The 19,337-nt window shown below is 37.2% G+C and overlaps 1 protein-coding gene and 2 long non-coding RNA genes across 4 annotated transcripts in view; 2 read left to right on the forward strand and 1 right to left on the reverse strand.

Moving 5' to 3' along the window:
- LOC129738461 (myosin heavy chain, non-muscle-like) overlaps nucleotides 1–3,848 on the forward strand; it is a 132,285-nt gene extending 128,437 nt beyond the window's left edge. For both annotated transcript variants that reach the window (XM_055729669.1, XM_055729667.1), the window contains exons 5-8: nucleotides 2,589–3,009; nucleotides 3,105–3,251; nucleotides 3,315–3,486; nucleotides 3,550–3,848. In XM_055729669.1, the coding sequence (XP_055585644.1) occupies nucleotides 2,589–3,009; nucleotides 3,105–3,251; nucleotides 3,315–3,486; nucleotides 3,550–3,665 (856 nt within the window). In that variant the 3' untranslated portion in view covers nucleotides 3,666–3,848. The remainder of the gene's footprint in view (nucleotides 1–2,588; nucleotides 3,010–3,104; nucleotides 3,252–3,314; nucleotides 3,487–3,549) is intronic.
- A 4,857-nt stretch (nucleotides 3,849–8,705) lies between these two features.
- Nucleotides 8,706–11,257, reverse strand: LOC129738683 (uncharacterized). Its single transcript, XR_008735595.1, has 3 exons — nucleotides 10,884–11,257; nucleotides 10,085–10,452; nucleotides 8,706–10,018 (listed from the first exon to the last, which is right to left on the reverse strand). It is a non-coding gene; the product is annotated as an uncharacterized LOC129738683 (long non-coding RNA).
- Nucleotides 11,258–13,981: 2,724 nt separating this feature from the next.
- Nucleotides 13,982–14,660, forward strand: LOC129747352 (uncharacterized). Its single transcript, XR_008737490.1, has 3 exons — nucleotides 13,982–14,250; nucleotides 14,333–14,492; nucleotides 14,557–14,660. It is a non-coding gene; the product is annotated as an uncharacterized LOC129747352 (long non-coding RNA).
- The last annotated feature ends 4,677 nt before the right edge of the window (nucleotides 14,661–19,337 follow it).

Below are 19,337 nucleotides of genomic sequence, written 5' to 3' on the forward strand. Positions count from 1 at the left end.
CCCCCGGTGCGGTAAAAAAGTGATTAAATTCGTGAGCATTTTCACTTTGCTCGCGATTGCTGCGGATGCTCTAAGAGTACACACACCTAAGGCCGATGACATAGTGAATACGATGCGATGCGATGCGGTGAATGCGGTTCAATGCGGTGAACCACATTTGATGAAAATGTATGTGAATCGCTTAAACCTGACATACTCAACGCGGCGAAGCAGATGTCAATTTGTTCCGCCGCTCGAGTTCGCGTAGGCTGCGTCCGTAATTTTTCCGCTAATTCGCATCGCATCGCACTCACTATGTCATCGGCCTAAGGCCGATGACATAGGCCGATGACATAGGCCGATGACATAGTGAATACGATGCGATGCGATGCGGTGAATGCGGTTCAATGCGGTGAACCACATTTGATGAAAATGTATGTGAATCGCTTAAACCTGACATACTCAACGCGGCGAAGCAGATGTCAATTTGTTCCGCCGCTCGAGTTCGCGTAGGCTGCGTCCGTAAATTTTCCGCTAATTCGCATCGCATCGCATTCACTATGTCATCGGCCATAGTGAGTGCGATGCGATGCGAATTAGCGGAAAAATTACGGACGCAGCCTACGCGAACTCGAGCGGCGGAACAAATTGACATCTGCTTCGCCGCGTTGAGTATGTCAGGTTTAAGCGATTCACATACATTTTCATCAAATGTGGTTCACCGCATTGAACCGCATTCACCGCATCGCATCGCATCGTACTCACTATGTCATCGGCCTAAAGGGCGAACACGAAATGCCAATATATCTGAAAATGGATTTCTGTCTGTCTGTTCCCTATAGACTCGAAAATTACTGAACCGATTGGCATGAAACTTGGTAAATGGGGGTATTTTTTTTTTTTTTTTTTTTTTGTTTCGATTATAGTCGTTTTACCATCTTTATGGCATTCGCGACTTTATCAACGTTGCAGTTGGCGGATCGTTATTGAAAAACTATCCGGTACAACTGTGTTCGATGTTTACTCTTGGGCTCGAACTCGTGGACATCGGCTCAGAAGACAACGGACTTGCCAACTGAGCTATATCACAAGCCCCAAAAATGGGGGTATTGGAGGCCGAAAAAGGTTCCTATAATGGTTTGGGACCCCTTCCTATTCCTGGAAGATGAAAGGGGGTTCCTCAAATGAATGTAATAAGATTTCATAGCTCGAGGACTGATCATGTAAATGGAACCAAATTTGGCATGGGAGTGTCTTTCGGTACGAGAAATGTTTTTATGATTGTTTATTACCCCTCCATCCTTCCAACGGGGAAATAGGAAGTGGAAAGGGGGCTCTTATACAATTTTTCGCACAATTCGAGAATTAATCAAGCAAACGGAACCAAATTTGTATTTTAAAGATGGGTTGAGACTCCTTCTCCTTTCCAGTGTGGATATAGAAAAGGGGAGGGGCCTCCCATACAATTTATTTGCGAAATTCGAGAACTAATCCAACCTGTTCTATTGGGGAGGAGATACAAAGGGAGGAGGGGGTATTCCTTATAATTTAATGCATTAAAAATAAGATATAAGCACAGCTTAACAGACGGGACACTCCGTTTCCGGTTTGTCGCAAACCGGTTCAAGATTTCTCGAAGCTAGGCAATGTCGCCACGAGGGTGCACTAGTCTGAATATTAAAACTTTCTCATCATAGTAGCAGTTTGTTTTTGATATTACCATGGAGCCTTCAACACATCAAACTTGGAAGTAAACAAAGTACATCGTATCTTTTTTAGTAATTTTTTAGTTTGAAATTCCCAAAAACCCAGAAAAACTCCACTTCTTGTGTCCATGTACCTTCCATAACTCACCTCGGTTATTTCGGAGACGTTATAAATGGTAGTCGTTGTTCGGTTGATAGCTAGACATAGACTGATTTCTATATTTGTGTTAATCAACATCCCAAACAGAGTTATTCTCTCTAATTAAAATGTTAGCGAAAGGGATTTTGATTAAAGGTCGAATACATATTAACTCCGTTCTGCTGCACGCCGCCAAAGATAATTCTAAACACTCGTCGCTCGAATACTCCGAGTGTACGCAGGTCCTTCTCGAGCAATATCCATGTCTCGTGCCCGTGGAGAACAACCGGTCTAATGAGCTTCATGTACAGGTCACAGGTGAACAGGACGCCGTCAATCGTGACAAGCGGCGGATCTGCCGACTATATCAATGTCATCGACAAAGCAGATAAGTTGGATCTCTTAAAAATCGTGCCCCGCATTTCGCCTAACGCTCGTCGAATAACACCTTCAAGCGCTACGTCGAACATCATGCAGGATAGACCATCGCCTTGTCGAAGCCCCCTGCGTGATTCGAATGAACTCGACAATTCATCCAAAATCCGCACACAACACTGCGTTGCATCCATCGTCGCCTTGATCAGTCTGGTCAGCTACCCGGAAAAACCATTTTCTCTCTTAAAATTTTCATTATCTTATCTCATTATACGCAATGCACAACAGTTTGTGTGTTACTTTTTATGAAAACACTAATTTAAATTCCTAATAAAACGTTTTTTTTAATAAAATAATAACAATGAATCTACCTCTATCCTTTATTCTAGTGAGCAAACAATCAACTTTAAACAGGCAACTTGCATTGAAACACTAGAGGGTCAGTTATTGGATAACAAATTGGAACTAGAAAAATATGTCAAAATAGAATCCTCTCTTCTGACTCTTAATCAGGAACTAAGTCGAATGAATGCAGATTTGCAGAACGATTTAGCCATAGTTAATTCGAAAGTGCGTGCTCTTGCGGTCGAAAATGAAAGAATCAAAAATGTACAGTCGGAATACGAAAGTATCATTAGAAAAATAGAAAACGAAGTGAACAATGAACGCAAGCAGCGCATTGAGGAACGTTTGGTGATGATTAAACACGTTGCTGGTATAACTAATGAAAATGGGAAGTTGAAAACGAGATTGAATCAATACATAGGTGATCTAGATTCAATAAAAAAGAAACACTTCTTTAGAATAAAGGTAATATAAATTTCAGAATAAAAATGTTTTTATACAATCCTTTCTATTTCTGAAAAACTATTTCACATTTTTTTTTAAATTTTATCTTTTCTCAGGATTTGCAACGCGAAGTTTCATCTCTAAGGAAATCATGGATTGATCAAATAAACCATACCGCCAAAACCGTACAAAACTCTATAAATGATAATGATTCAATGAATACTGTCACGTGCTGTGTTTGTAAAATGATGTGCAATGAAAATGTATGCAAAACAAAAAAAAAAGCATTAATCTTTATAAAGCTTAACTCATTTCTATTTTTTCAGGAGTCTATCACAGTGAAACTTATTGACAATGTATTGAATTTAGAAGAAGTTAACTGCAGGCAAGCAGAAAAAATTGATTTTCTTGAAAGTTTTTCTTCGGCAGTTGTTGGTGAACTGGAAGGAAATATGAAATTATTAAACATTTTAATCAGCAGATTTCGAAATTATTCAGGTTTGTAATGAAGTCTTTAAACTTTTCTAGTTTGATTAAATACTTATATTAATCGTTTTGTAGGATTGAACACTTCAATAGAAATGTTTAATAGCTGTACAGAAATTCTGGATTCAGCTACGGAAACCGGTAATGTGCCAAGTAACGCAATATTTAACACAACACCAAAGAGCGGCTGAAAATTTGAAACAAAAATAATGAAAAATTAGCAGTACCATGTGCAATGAGCGAATACAAAAATTTACGTTTAAAAGATCTCTGTCCGTAAAATTCGTTACAATAAACAAAGGTGAATTGGCGTACGTTTAGTTAAAAACTACGTTGTACCTACTGAAAAGAATACACAAACTTGTGTAAAACTATTTGTAATGTTATTCTCATTAAACAGAGTTTACATTTATTCATTAATTTATAGTTTGTAAACGATCGACATTTGTAATATGATCACACGTTTACCCAACGCGAATGAGAACGGCTTAACTCGTGCTCGCTACACACAACCGCATCCCTTGGCGTCATTATGATTGGTAAGAAGTTTTAATATTTTTTATTACAATATGCTTAACAAGTTTAAGCACCTAGAAGATGGGGTAAACCTGAATCCGCCTGGAATGGTTCTGAGCTGACTGGTTTTCGGTTTAAACTGTGAAGTTGTTTGTCAGAATAATTTATTTAAAATTAATAGATTGTTTATTATTTTCTACACTTTTCCCTTTTGAATTCTATTTTTTATTGAAGCGTTGATATGAAAGACTCATTCGGAAGGTAGATCTCGAGTGAATCGGACGTGTTAATTGAACTCGTACCAATATCGAACGCCATTTTGAATTTTCGGAAAAAAAAACTTGGACGCGAAGAAAGTTTTGTTATACAGTTGATTATTAAATATTGGAGTGATATAATAAATTAAGTTAAAAACGAAGAGTGGAAAGAGGATAAAAGTTGGAAAACTGTGAAAGAAAAGGAGCGGAGCCATAGGTTGGAGAAAATGGCGGACCCTCCCGACGAAAATGCGGCGAAGCCAACTAAGGTCTACACGGTGTACGAATATGCGCAACAAGATACAGCTCCTTACAGAGTTATTGTTCAGCTTCTAGACCATAAAAAGGGAGAACTAAAAATCAACAAGCTATCCCTGGGACGATTGTTGAGTAAACGAGTGGACTACAGGAACAACATCGAAAATATACGGCCATTAGGAAGCAACAAGATCCTTGTTTTCTTGAAAGAGTATCAAACGGCGAATAACATGCAAGTGGATCCAATACTCAAACAGAACAACTATAAGGCGTACATTCCACGGAGCTTCGTTTCAGTATCCGGAGTCGTGGCAGGAGTACCCACTGACATGGAACCTGAAGAGTTATATGAAAACATCCAGAGTGAATATCCTATCTTATCCATACACAGACTACACCGGTACGAGGAAGAAGAACCGATACCCACCAATAGGATCAGTATTGTTTTTCGGGCAAGCAGGCTGCCTAAAGAAGTGAGATTGTTTTGCTGCATCAACACAGTAAGACCATTTGTGAGTAAGCCTATTTTATGCCTCAACTGCTTGAGGTGTAATCACCGAACCCAAAACTGTCGCTCGAAGAAAAGATGTGAAAACTGTACACTACAACACGACGAAACGGAGAAAGGAGAATGTGAAAACAAACCAAGATGTCTTTACTGCAAGGTGGAACACAAAACATCTGACGTTAATTGTCCGGAACTGGTCCGACAAAAGAACATCAAGAACATCATGGCCAAATCAACACTCACTTATCTAGAAGCTAAGGAACAAAACCCAACTTTGACGCAGAATCGTTATGACCTCTTGGAAAGTGTCGAGGACTACCCAACGATTCCAGAGAGCTATGCCAAAATGACGAGAGGTTTCTACAAACCAGCAGCAACATACCAATATAAGCCACAGAAATCAAAAAGACAGATCCAGGAGGTTGTAATAGCTGATCAGGTACAAATGTACGCAGATAAAAGGAAGGACAAGAGGAGCAAAATAACGGCGTGGCTTTGTTTAATAAGTTTCGTGTCAACGAGTTTGAAAAATGAGCCCATGCATTAGAGAACCAGCGCAAACTGAGTAATGAGCAGCAGATAATCCATAATATCAGCCGAATTGGGGATGGCACAGCGTTAACAGAAAGCGGAACCAGCAGTGCAAGCCAGCAGAACATGACCATGCAGAGGAGAACGCAGAAAGAGAACTCAAGAAGATTTATTTCAATTGAACATTCAAAGTTTGGAGAAGAATAAAGATGAGTTGTCGAGAACGTTGATTAAAAATGAATATGACGTAGCATTTATATCAGAGAGTTGGTCAAAGAAAGAATTGGAAAAACAAAAATACAAGGTGCCAGGGTACTTTACTTTTCTAGACTCGAGAGATGATGGGTATGGAGGAGCAGGATTGATCGTTAATAAAATGCTTCGAACAAGTGAGATTGTGATTCCCAAATTTCCCAAAATACAAGTAGTTGCGAGAAGTTTAGTCAAGATTGATCTCGTTCTAGCGTCTATATATGTTGCTCCAAACACATCTGATATCGACTTCAAAGAAAGCCTTCAGATTGTTTTCCGAATTTTAACGAAGTTCACAAAGGTGATTGTGGGTGGTGACTTTAACTCCCACCACAACTCATGGGATCCGGCGCACGAGGACAGTAAGGGGAAAATTTTGTACGAAATGATTAATGATGAAAATCTTATATTAATAAACGACGGCCAACCGACCTTCGTTCCAGCTGAACTTGGAAAAAGACCGACTACTATTGACTTGGTTCTAGTTACACCTTCTTTAACTCAAATATCATCAATGAAAGTATTAGACTATGGCATAGGCAGCAGGCATCTAGCCATCGAAATTAAACTTGACACATTCGAATCTAAAAAACCAAAACCTTTCATTAATCAGGCCAAGCTTCAAGTTTTTTAGAATTGCAAGTAGCATCAACTAGCATACACAAACATGCAAGGCAAAAAAACAAACACACTCCGAAATTTTGGTGGGACGATAATGTTGAAAAAGCTTGGCAAGCTAAGCGAGAAGCTAGAATTGCATTTAATAGAAATGGAGGGATGAGAGAGTTGACAGAACTCAAGAAAACAGAAGCTATTTTTATTAAAAAGAAAAACGAAGCATCCAAAAAACGGTTTGAAGAATTTGTAGCTACACAGCAAGAAAAATTCGTGTTAATTTAGATCGAAAACGATGCACGAAAACGGAACATCGATTTTGATGTAAAATTCTATCACGGTTTATTTTTTTCAAGGATTTAATTTTTGCGGCGTGTAAATTTAGATTGAAATCAATGCACGAGATCGGATTACAAAAGCCGTCGTGTAAAAATACACAGGGATGTAAATTTTTAAATTTATTATCGTAAATATTGATATTTTTGCTAAATTTTCAGGTTTTTGCTTTTGTCTTTGAATGAATACGCCCACATGTATTATTTTTAATTCACATTTATTTACAAAACTGAAAATTAAAACACCATTACGGAAAGCGTCAAGCTGGAATTGTTGTTGCATCCGATGATTCCCAGCACGGGGATGTTTTTACAGATCAGCGTCAGTATCTTCAAATGGTTCCGGAACATCATGATCTTTCGGTCAGCACTTGGACACTTCAATAACAAAAGTTTCTCCGGATAATAACTGCCCGGATATCAGCCTCTGCGCAAAAATCTGACCTTGCTGTAATGGAGAAAAAACTTGTCAGTTTCAACCGCATTTCTTCTTCATTTCACGTATACCTATAACTTTAAAAGACTCTAGAAGTGCTGCTGTCGGTAGCTACGCCTTTGATCGACCCGTTTCCGAGTAATTTTTCGACTTGTTTACTTTCTGTGCAAACTAACGAAATATAAAAAGGCAGAAGTTAAATATTTGCATTCAATTTTAAATCAAACAGATCTAATTTTACACTGTTTGTGAAATAAATTTCATTGACCGGTTGATTTTTGCATGACGCAATGTAAAATTACATCAAAATAGTTTATTTCTATCCTATTTTTGAAAAAAGTCTGATATTACATCAAAAGGAGTTTAAAATTACATCTTTTTGCAATTACACTCAAGAAAAAATAGATCACTCGTTTTTTAGATTCCGTGTACTTTTAGAAATTTTTTGCTGTGTAGTATAGACCCACGCACATCATCTAAAGAACTATGGAAAATAATAGGACGATTAAATGGAAAAAAGAAAAAAACTGAGAATATTCTAGTTCATGATGATCCAATAATGGCAAATGCTTTCCTTGACAAACACTTCCCACAAGAAGATATTTACAACTTAACATCTTACTCCCCAACGCCATATGACATTATCAACTCAGAATTCTGGGTGACTTTCCTGGCAGGGAAAAGTAACTCGTCTCCAGGTCCAGACGGCATTCAGTATAACTTATTAAAAGTATTGAACTCTGAAGTCAGGAATAGCATTATCAGGGATATGAATATGATGTGGAGAACCGTTTCGATACCTAACCAAATGAAGATGATAAAAGTTGTCGCTATTCCCAAACCCAATAAGAACCCCGAAACCGTAAAGGGGACTAGACCCATCTCCTTAATTAACTTGCGGGCTTAAGATGCTCAACGCGGCAGTTTTGCAAAAGCTACAACAGCACATAGATCATTTGAATGTCATTCCTAAACTCTCATTTGGTTTCCGAAAGCGTAGATCTACTGTCAGCTGCTTGGAGTACGTCGTAAATAAGATCTCTCAGACAAAGCGGTGCAACCAAATCGCTGCGGCTGTTTTTATAGACCTATCAAATGCATTTAATGCAGTTAAGATAGAGGTACTGGAACGGACTCTAATATCCAAAGGTATTCCCCCAGAGTTCTCTAATTGGATGATAGCATTTCTAGCCAACAGAACCATTCAACTCCGAGTTGGAAATAACAACCTGACACGACGCGTCAGTCAAGGTCTACCTCAGGGAGACGTGCTTTCGCCCACTATATTCAATATCTACACGGCCCCACTCCATAGCATACAGATTGAAGGTGTAACTTTGGTACAATATGCGGATGATTTCGCGGTACTTATCGAGGGACAAAATATAGAAGAAATCGATAAGCGAGGACAGCAATACATGAATATATTTGCCGAAAAAGCAAGAGTTTTGAACTTTGTCATCAATGCACAGAAGACGAAGGCCGTGATATTCAACAGAAGCAGCAAAAAACTTAATATTTTTATTCAAGGCGACAAGATTGAAACTGTCAGAACACACATGTATCTCGGTGTATTGCTCGACAAAACATTAAGATTTGGTCCTCATATCCGTGAGCTTCAAAACAAAGTGACAGATCGTCTAAACATGATAAAAGTAATAAGTGGATTGAAACACGGGAGTCACCCAGGAACTCTAGGTCTGGTTTACAATGCTATTTTTAGAAGCTTCATCGAATATGGAGCAAGCGTTTATGGATCGGCTTGTGCTACAAACTTAGCTAAACTAGATAGAATTAACAATAATTGCTTGAGAAAAATTACCGGTTGTACAAGAACAACTCCCCTGAACACGCTGCAAGCATTAGCTGCCCAACCACCATTGCGTTTAAGAAGGCTCAAGGTTGTTGGACAACTTGCAAAACATTGCTATAGAAAAACACCAATCTGGGAGCAACTTTGCCAATTGAGCAGGAATACCGATAAGCCTTCGCTGATGGAAGAAATATATCTCAACAACACCCATGTTCTGAATCATATGTCTGAGCTTATTAGTAGCAGACAGCAGTTTGACTATGTGCAAATATGCACAACGTTAAACCAGGAGTTGTGGCCTAAAAAAACAACAGATGTGAGAATACTAAAACAACTCACCTTGTCTCTAATACATGGCAAATATGCACATAAACAAATAATCTACACTGACGCCTCTAGCGATGGTGAAGCATGTGGAATTGGTATATATCATCCAGAAAGAAACATAAGAATATGTCTACGCCTGAGAAATTCCGTGTGCATTATGTCCGCGGAATTGGAAGCTATATACGCAGCGCTGCAATACATCATCAGAAGCTCACTTACGCACGTTGTTATCATGACATATTCAAGATCCGGATGCGAACTAATCAGGAACAACATCATCAAGGGGCAGCGAGACAAGGTTCTCGCTAACTTTCAGCTACTCAGTTCAGAGTGACGGCTACTCAGTTGTCGCCAAAACCGCACCTACTCAGTTCTGACTAAACGGCTTTTACTCAGAACTGACTAACAGCCCTTTTCGCGACAACTGATCCATGGTTACTCAGAATGCGCGAATAATTCTGAAGCGGTTTTTGGCCGCTTTTTCCATGCTAGAATAGTTAAAACCTATATTATTTTTTAGACAAATGATGGATTTGTTGATTTGCTGAATAAAAAGTCCAAATGTTGTGCATACATATTTTATTTTAAAAAAAAATATTTTTTTTTCGCCCGTCGGGTTTCGTCTCCCGGGACCCATTATGCCGTAATATTATGCCGTTATGCCAATTGTATTTGGACCACCTTCGTCACCAAACCCTGTAATAAAAATAATAACGGATTAATAGCTAGAAATTACCTTTAGAATGAATATTCACAATGTACATTTTTTAGTTTTCGCTGCACGAAAACAACCAAGTCCGACCGCCTCGCACAAACTGATCATCATTTACTCAGTTGTCGCCTTCCAGCACTCGAGTTCTCTGAGTGCCGAATTTTCTGACGTCTGAGTAAATTTTCCGCTGATATTTGAGTTAATTAAGATCAGCCGTCGGCTGTTTCATACATGTGGCGACGTCTGAGTAAAAGGTAGCCGGGCTCTGAGTATTTCAAATTTAGCGAGTTATCCACCAGATTCTGGAAATGGCAGCGGCATCTGGAACAATAATCCAATGGATTCCTGGGCATACCGGAATCCATGGTAACGAGACGGCTGATCAGCTGGCCAAGGCTGGAATTAACACCGATAGGATCTGCAATAACAAAATGCTAATTTATGATGCCGTTAATTATTTTGATTCGTTGAGCGAAAATGATACACAACAGTGGTATCTAAACTACACCTTTGAGTTCGGTAAAGGTCGAAAATTTTTTCAAATAAGTAATACAATCTCTCCCAAACCCTGGCACTATAAACTTGATTTAAACAACATTGAAGTCCACACCCTAAATCGATTGCTTGCAGGACACGATTTTTCCAATTACTGGCTAAGCAAAATAGAAATCGTAGACGAAGCACTGTGAGAAACATGCAATGTTCTTGACACCTCTGAGCACGTCTTATTTTTCTGTGTAAAATACACCTCAACTCGACAAAAATACAACTTCGAACAATATGGCAATATCTACCAAGTTTACAACAAAAAAGATATTTCTCTCCTACAAGAAATAGTAAAATACTTACGAGAAATTGAGAGCTCCATACGAACGATTAAGGAATTTAAATAAACAAACACCCACAACCAAAACAAATACTGCGTCAGCGTTTCCAAAAATCTATACTTCAGTTGCTGCAATAGCAACTTCTATGGTCGAAAAGTCTCCTTGACTATAAACAAAATTGCTGGCAATATAGCAACACTGCTGTGCCATCCCTGACATCGGGTCTGACGCAGAGCTGATATCCAATGTCCAACGAAAACGAAGAAGAAGAAGATATGAAAGACTATTCAGCAAAGTGGCCAAAATTTCAGCTGCAAAATTCCCGAATAGCCAAGACCATGGTATAAACACTGACCACACTAACTTGACTCTTAAAACAAAATTTCAACCATTTTCTGTCAAATTTTTGTTGTCAGCTTTTGCAGGTTCGCAATACCGACGGCAGGTGGCGAACCTGAAAAATTTGACAAAAAATGCCCTGTAGGAAAAATGGTCCTGTTTAGCCCGATTTTATCGTAGAAATTGAGTGTTTTATTTTAAAAGTTGGGTGGCATTTCCTAACTGGGATAGCATTTCTTCAAATCGATCGATGCGCACTCTGGAATCGACATTGCGTACTGTTGGAAAAATGATTTTTTTTTTGTTTTTTTTCTGGAAAAATTATCCAGAAAACGAAATCGAGTGTCCAGTCAGTATGGTCAGTAGACCGCTGCAAAAACTGACTTTTTACTCCCATGTGTTTTTTCGATTCCACTTTGCTCTCCAATCATCTCTGTTAAATATAAAATGATTTGGTTCATCCCTGAATTAGCGCAACGGGTTTTAAATTTGTATGGAAATTAGTATGAGGAAAGTTTTTTTTTCAGATTAAAATCGCTAGGGAAGCGATTTTGGGTTTTATGCAAAAAATAACTTCTTCAATGGGTTTCTGTATTCTTAAACTTCAATTTTTACTAAGGTTACTTTCAGCTAGATGCCACCAGAAAAAAGTTAAAGCAATCTGTCAAAAAAAAAATCATTCATAGTAGATCAACAGTCAAAACTGTCAGCAGCACTGGAAACCTGAACTTGCATGCAATATTTCTAGATGAATTCTTGAATACAAGCTAATGCGTGGCATACAGAAAGGCGTTTTTAATCGGGTAACGCAGATAGAAAAAAAACTGCAGCACTATGTAGAAAGTAAGATACAAACTTTTTGAGATTATTGGAGATACACGGTGATAGATGTGGTGAAACGATCCCGAAATTCACAACCAAGTTGAAAAATAAGATTAAGTTACGCATGTGGTATACCTTTGCATACCGCGAGCGGTCAAATGACGGCAAACACTTTCCCCTAAAACTCTCTTGTTTCTCGACCGATTTCTACAAAGTTTATAGTTTTGGAAAACTCGTAATGTGACTCAAATACGATTTTCAAACAAAATTTAGCTACAATTATTTTTCTCAAAGTTATTCAAAATCAAAGAAAAAAATTTCGAAAAACAGGCTTCGGAAAAAGGCTATAAATCAGTTATTAAGTACTCGGAAAGAATTTCATTTAGTGCCTGAGAACGCTGCGCTCCAGTGCAAAGCCAAATCTAGGTGCTAGAGTAGTCTCAGAAAAGGCAGATTGATAAAAAGCAAAAAAAGAAACAGCTACCTTTGAAAAGTCGTCAAAAATTCTGTGTTTAAGAAATCTAAAGATGCCAAAATGTCAATTATGTCAAATTTCCAGTTCACTTTACAAGAATTTTCTACTGTAACGAGAACAGCTTTGGTGGTTGATTTAATAAAAATTACGATTTTTACACCACTTTTTTACATTTTTAATGGCCATGATCTTAAGAAATTTTTTCAAAAAATATTTCCATATGTGTAACATATAGCTTCTTGAATTTTTTTTTTCGAGTAGTGAATAACTGATTTATAGCCTTTTTCCCGAAGGCTGTTTTTTCGTTTTTTTTTTCTTCAACTTTGAATAACCGTATTTGAGTCACATTACGAGCTTTCCAAAACTATAAACTTTGTAGAAATCGGTAAAGAAACAAGAGAGTTTTAGCGGAAAAAAATGACTACTCGCGGTATGAATAGGTATATAAAAAATGTCGGTATGTTTAGTGTTAAATTTGCAATTGATCATCTGAACTTCATTTTTGGGTAAATTTAACACAATACACACAGTATTTGTGAATTAATGATAGAAAACACGATAAATAACGCATTTTTTTTTTGAAAAAATCAACTTTAGTTATGGTTTTGGACCTGATTTTAACATTTGAAAAAAAATCATTTCCTGTGGATTCTGTGAATCAGTGAAAACAAATGATTCAAGAGGTTTTTTACCGAAATCGATTGAAAATTATATAAGTTATGATTTTTTTCAGTGTAATAATGGTGCTTTTTCTCTAAATAATACCACCATAGTGTAAAGTAAAGTTACTAAACTAGTTTATGAAGAATTCAACATTATAAATCTTCACATGTTAAACGGACTGACTTTGGACTAATTTCTGACCGATTTCGGGCCGATTCGGGACCGTTTCTTCGATCTGGGAAGGAATAATTTGCATGCAAGTTTTCAGCCAGCGATGCCATAAGTGAAGTAAACTCGTCTGAGTTTTTAATAAATATTTTCTAAATTCCAAATATCTTTGTTGTGTTACAACTAAGCATCATAGTACCTTCACATCATTTGTAGAGATTAATTCGAGGAAAAGTATTCAGCCTCTTCTTTATTTTTCCGAAGTTTCTGTAAATCTGTAGCGATTTTTGAATACAAAAAAATGATTCCCCATGTAATTCTCCATACAAAATTAAAACTCGTTGCGCTAAATCAGGACTCAATGTATCGCTTCCAAACTTTACGGAGATTTTTGTGTGTGAAAATCCCGTCAAAAAATGGTATGGGAGTTGTGATAACTTATAAATTTCAGATTTCCTATACAAAGCCTGCAGCGGTCTAATGGTCAGTGGTATAAATATAACTGAACAATGATTTTCAATTGAACTTTGAACTTTATCATACTATGTAAATCTTTATGACCCATTGACATTTTGAAATCACCATAATTTTTATAGTAACTGTGAAATGTACACACTAAGATTGCAATTATTCCGCTCGGGACCATGATCCTCTGAATTTCAGGAAAACAGCTCAAAATGACACTTGGAACTGTCAAAAACAAGCAATTTCCCGCGCCACGGGTAGATAGCTAACCGAATCACGTGACAAACCCTGAATCCAGAAATACGAAAGGATTTCCTTTCGAGGGTTCAGGAAAACGAAAAAAATCAGAATAGAAATCTCCTGTATCTCACGACGTTGCTAAAATAACAGTTGTGGTTTCGAAATGTTTTTTTTGCGCTTTCATTTGCTTGCTGTCGGTTTCATCGTGGAAGTGGAAGTATGTGACTTTAATTTAAAATATTTCTGTACATCTAACAATGATTCATTTCTTCTAAATACAACGTGCGACATGTGTTTAGGCCTCTACTCGAAAAAGCGGAGTTTCTGGAAACCGTGCTGGAGGAAAAGTTCTCCCCGGAGGATCCTCCGGCGCAGTTACAAAATCAACTGCTCGCCGAATGGTTCTGCGACGTTCAACTCGCAGCCCAGTTTTTCACCATCAAACATATGGTTGAGCTGGTAAGTTTTCCAAAATTAACCCTGAATGACTGAGAATTGACATTCTTTCATTCTTTGTTTGCAGGCGAAATATATGAATTCTTATGAACGTGCCAATGAGACCAGCAGCGACGTCGTTATTTTATGAATACAACTTTTTCTAATATTATGCTGCTTCTCATAAAGAATAATATATGAATAAAAAATAAAAGTTTATTGATTTGGAAAATATTATATTTTTTTTATTTTCTGCATAATTCAATTCCTAAACATCGAAAGAAAACAAACCTGAGCCTACAGGATAGTCCGAAAACGATCTGCAAATCACAGGAGAAAGCCGTTGCGAACCTACAGGACAATTTGACAGGTGTTTTCCTGAGCTGTTTTGTTGTCCTGAAATCGTCCTGTAATTTCAGCTGTTGAAAATACAGGACGAAATCCTCCCGACCACAGGAGAAAAGATTAAGTGTGTACGGCTTTTTCATGATTTATCATTGTTGACGAAAATTTCAGAAACATGGTATCACAGTCATTTTCTTTTTTTCTTCTTTAAATTGCCTGCCACACTCCCCCACACCAAAAAACTCATTTGAGTTCCCTGGAAATGGACGCTTCTGTTCCCAGCATGTCGACAGCACAAAAATAATAACAAACGCAAACAAAACTCTACTCCTGCTGGGAACCAATGATTTTTTTAAAACTTGTTGCGAGAGAATGGACGAGAATAAATACGATAATAACGTTACATGTGAATCTCAGTGGATAAAATATCCTTTTAAGAGATCCACAAAAAAAAACAAATATTTACTAGATTAAAAAAGTATAAAAAAAGGTTATACTAAATTAAACTAAGGCTGTCTTAAAAATAGATACAGGTTATAACAAAAAAATGATAAAAATAACAAAAACTAATATGATGGTTGATGGTTATCAAACTTGAGTTTCTTTGAGATAGAGTATTAATTTGGATTTGAAGGCAAGTCGATTGTTTATAATTGTTATATGGTTTGGCAGTGTATTGTATTTGGAAGGTTCAATAAACGATATTCTACATCGACCTAGAGTTGTTGTTGAAATACTGCGTTGGAGGTTACGTGATTGACGAGTATTATGCAATCGTTCTCCGATGGTAAAGCTAATATTTCTATTCGTTTCTGAATGTAAATCTTCAAAAACAAACAATAGGGTTTGTAGATCACACATTTTATTTAATGGTAGAATATTATGCGATAAATTAGAATGAAGCCGGTTTGTTGAAAATACTAAAGGAAGACCAAAAATGATTTTCAGGCAACGATTTTGCAATGTTTGAAGGCGTGCAAGTAGAGAAATCGATGCTCGTCCGTATAATGGAATAAGATAATTAAATATAGAATAAATGATCAGCATTTTCTCGAAAACCTTATAAAACGCACTTCACGTGGAAACTGGACAATAGTTATTAACATCGAAGCTGTTTCCTAATTTGAAAATAGGTACTACCTACTATGGCTACTTTTGAGGTATCAGGATACCGTCCTGTATCTATTATTTTGATGAAATATTGGCAAAGGATCCTAGCAAAATCTTAACAATTATCATTAAGAAGAGAAGCTGAAACTTTATCATGATCACTGCATTTTTTGTTTTTGAGGGAGTTTATAACGAGATACCCGACACACTTCCGTTTTTAAAAGGGTGGCTTAACCGCCACTTCTGGATGGAAGACCACCTACCCTGTCTTGATTTGCCCAACTGATGAGACTCGGTCGCGAGTTCCTTTCGATTCCCTATTTTGGGAAAGAAGCGGAAGGGTCTCTGAAAAGGGATTCGTACTTCGGGCCTTTTGTGGCCGCCCCGAAGACGAGACGAAACCCTGCAGAAGTTCGTGGAAAGGGGAGTTAGCTGTTGTTCGGCCCAAAGATAAACCACTGATCATACTGACAAGACACTTAGAACAAAAATTCGATCATTTTCTGGCTAACTTTTTTCGTCAAATTTAGCAGGTTCGCAATACCGACGGCAGATGGCGAACCTATAATTTTTCCAGTAGAAATACCCTGTAGGAAAAATGTACCTGTTTTGCACGATATTATCGTCTGAATTGCCTGTTTTTTTTGCCAAAGTCGGGTGACACTTTCTAACTGGGATAGCATTTCTTCAAATCGATCGATGCGCACTCTGGAATCGATATTGCGTACTATCGATTCCAGAGTGCGTAAACTATCCAAAAAACGAAATCGACTGTCCAGTCAGTATGACCAGTGGATAAACTATCAGTCTCCGCAGTAAAAAATCTAAAGTGGAAAACGTGAATAAAAAAGGAACAACTTGTAACCCCCTTTCCTAATACCTTAATCAACTGTGCATTTTAAATTCATGTTTTCTTCGAGACTTATCGGAGCCGAATTTCATTTGTGCGAAAACATTTCATTTTATCCTGTGTTTATTTACATTTGTAGCGTGTTAGGCCTAAGCTTTTCCTTCTCTCTCAAAACTTCACTGGTGGTGTGCGTGGTGGAGACGTTAGGTGTTTCGTGCAATGTAGATGCGTTCGATGTTCGTTTTCATTTATTATTATTTCATGTGAAAACGGATGACAAAATTCCAAAGATAGGGCTATACCGCAGACACCAGATACCCAGGCTGACCACTGAAGGCTGATTTTTGCGCTTGTTCCGCAGCGCTATCTACGGTTTATCGTGAAACTAACGGCCACATACACAAAAGGAAAAATATCGATGTATCACACACACACATTTGCATTGTGCTATTTGTTTTTTTACATCTAGCGATGAACACGGTCGTTTTTGATTACCTACTCCTGAAGAAAAAAAATAACACGATAAACATTCCACTGATTGTATATTGCAAAGCTACAGCACTGACCATACTGACTGGACACTCGATTTCGTTTTCTGGATAATTTTTCCAGAAAAAAAAAACAAAAAAAAATCATTTTTCCAACAGTACGCAATGTCGATTCCAGAGTGCGCATCGATCGATTTGAAGAAATGCTATCCCAGTTAGGAAATGCCACCCAACTTTAAAAATAAAACACGCAATTTCTAAGACAAAATAGGGCTAAACAGGACCATTTTTCCTACAGGGCATTTTTTGTCAAATTTTTCAGGTTCGCCACCTGCCGTCGGTATTGCGAACCTGCAAAAGCTGACAACAAAAAATTAGACAGAAAATGGTTGAATTTTTGTTCTAAGAGTTAAGTCAGTGTGGTCAGTGGCTACAGTATATTGAATGTGGCTTTAAATTATATTACTGTTTAGAACTGTTAAATCAGTTGAATGGACGAGATTCCAACAAAATTTTGTTGAACAATCTGTTTCAGTTATAGTTTTTCAAAACCCTTACTCCTTGCCGAATTATCGCATTTATAGAGGTTTACAAAAACTGAATAAAACAAAAGAAGAGGTAATATTTACAAAATTTGTAAAGCAAGTTTTTGTTAACAGAAGAAGCTTAATGAAAATCGCAACAATGAAAAGTACCATTAAGTCACCATCTACAACAAAAAAACCGGTGTCAGATTTTTATTTACTTTTTTTTCAATAAATCCTAAAACTTCCCTTTCTATGAAAAATTTAGTCATATTCGAGAAATGTCTTCTTTTCAAAATATATAACTAAACTTGGATATCAAACTACCCGCATGGAGCAGTATTATACAATGACTATTCTCATTATCTTCTTCCCGAGACACACGAAAGATTACTTCTATAGTTTTGGATTATTAATGTAAGATAAGGCTTATCATTTTTTCATGAAATGGAATCGTACACACAAAATTTCTGAGGCCGAAATTTAGCAAAATTTTGCTCAAATTTGACCAGCTAGAAATTTAGCAATCAATTTAGCTATTTTTTTCTACTTTAAAATTAGCAAACAAGGAAAAAATAAGCCGCCGAAATATTTTGCTAAAATTTTAGCAAAACCCGGAGAAAAAAAAACGGAAAAAAATTCAATTAACAAAATTTATTATTTTTTCTCAGGAAACGCAGGGAGGGTATGAGAGGGGATATAAAATACACGAATAATTTCACATTCATAATTTTATTGCACTTTTATTTGGAACTTCACTTTATTTCACAACACTTATTCTTACTTTGAATATGATTATTTCTTCCGGCCCCTGATCTAGGATGTTCCGGATGACGGTAAATGGAATTTGTACAGCTGGTTTCCGGATATTTACATCGACGGCCAACAGAAACCATTTAAAGTTTTTATCCTGCCTGGACTTCGCAACTTCCCCGTCCATTCTCTGACATTGATGACTTTCCTCCACTGGCAGCGAAAACCTGATAAAAAGAAGAATTCAACACATCAAAATCAGAAAATGTGTCTGCTTTCAGATATGTTCTTACCTGTATGCTCGCAGTTGCGATTCGGCCAACATTTCGTCGTCCACTTGGTCACTATTTATATAAAGACACGGGCGACATCAAATTTCATTAACACTGTTTTTCTTCTTTGCGGCGGCAAATTCGGCTGCCGCCAAAAAAAAATAGGCGGCCAAAAAACTTCGTTTTTACTAAAATTAAGCAAAATACGCTTTTTGCTAACGTGTTTGTAAAACGAGCCTTATTGCTAATCGAAAGTAACCGACTATTTTTGCTAAGTACAGGCCCAGAAATTTTGTGTGTATGGACGCACTTTACGATACAGCTAACGGGTCGTTAAGTAGAGTAACGATTCAATTTTTTTGCTTTTTTCTACTCGCTCCGAGCGAGTTGTATGATACGTGGAATCTTCACTTAATGCTTTTCCCATAAAAAGAATAACGATACAACATATCGTGTAGTTTTGATACAATTATTAAAATAAAAATTATTGAAATGGAAATCAGTTTAAAAATTAAAGCGTTTTATTC

This window comes from Uranotaenia lowii, chromosome 1, assembly GCF_029784155.1.
Source record: "Uranotaenia lowii strain MFRU-FL chromosome 1, ASM2978415v1, whole genome shotgun sequence".
NCBI classification, from domain to species: Eukaryota; Metazoa; Arthropoda; class Insecta; order Diptera; family Culicidae; genus Uranotaenia; species Uranotaenia lowii.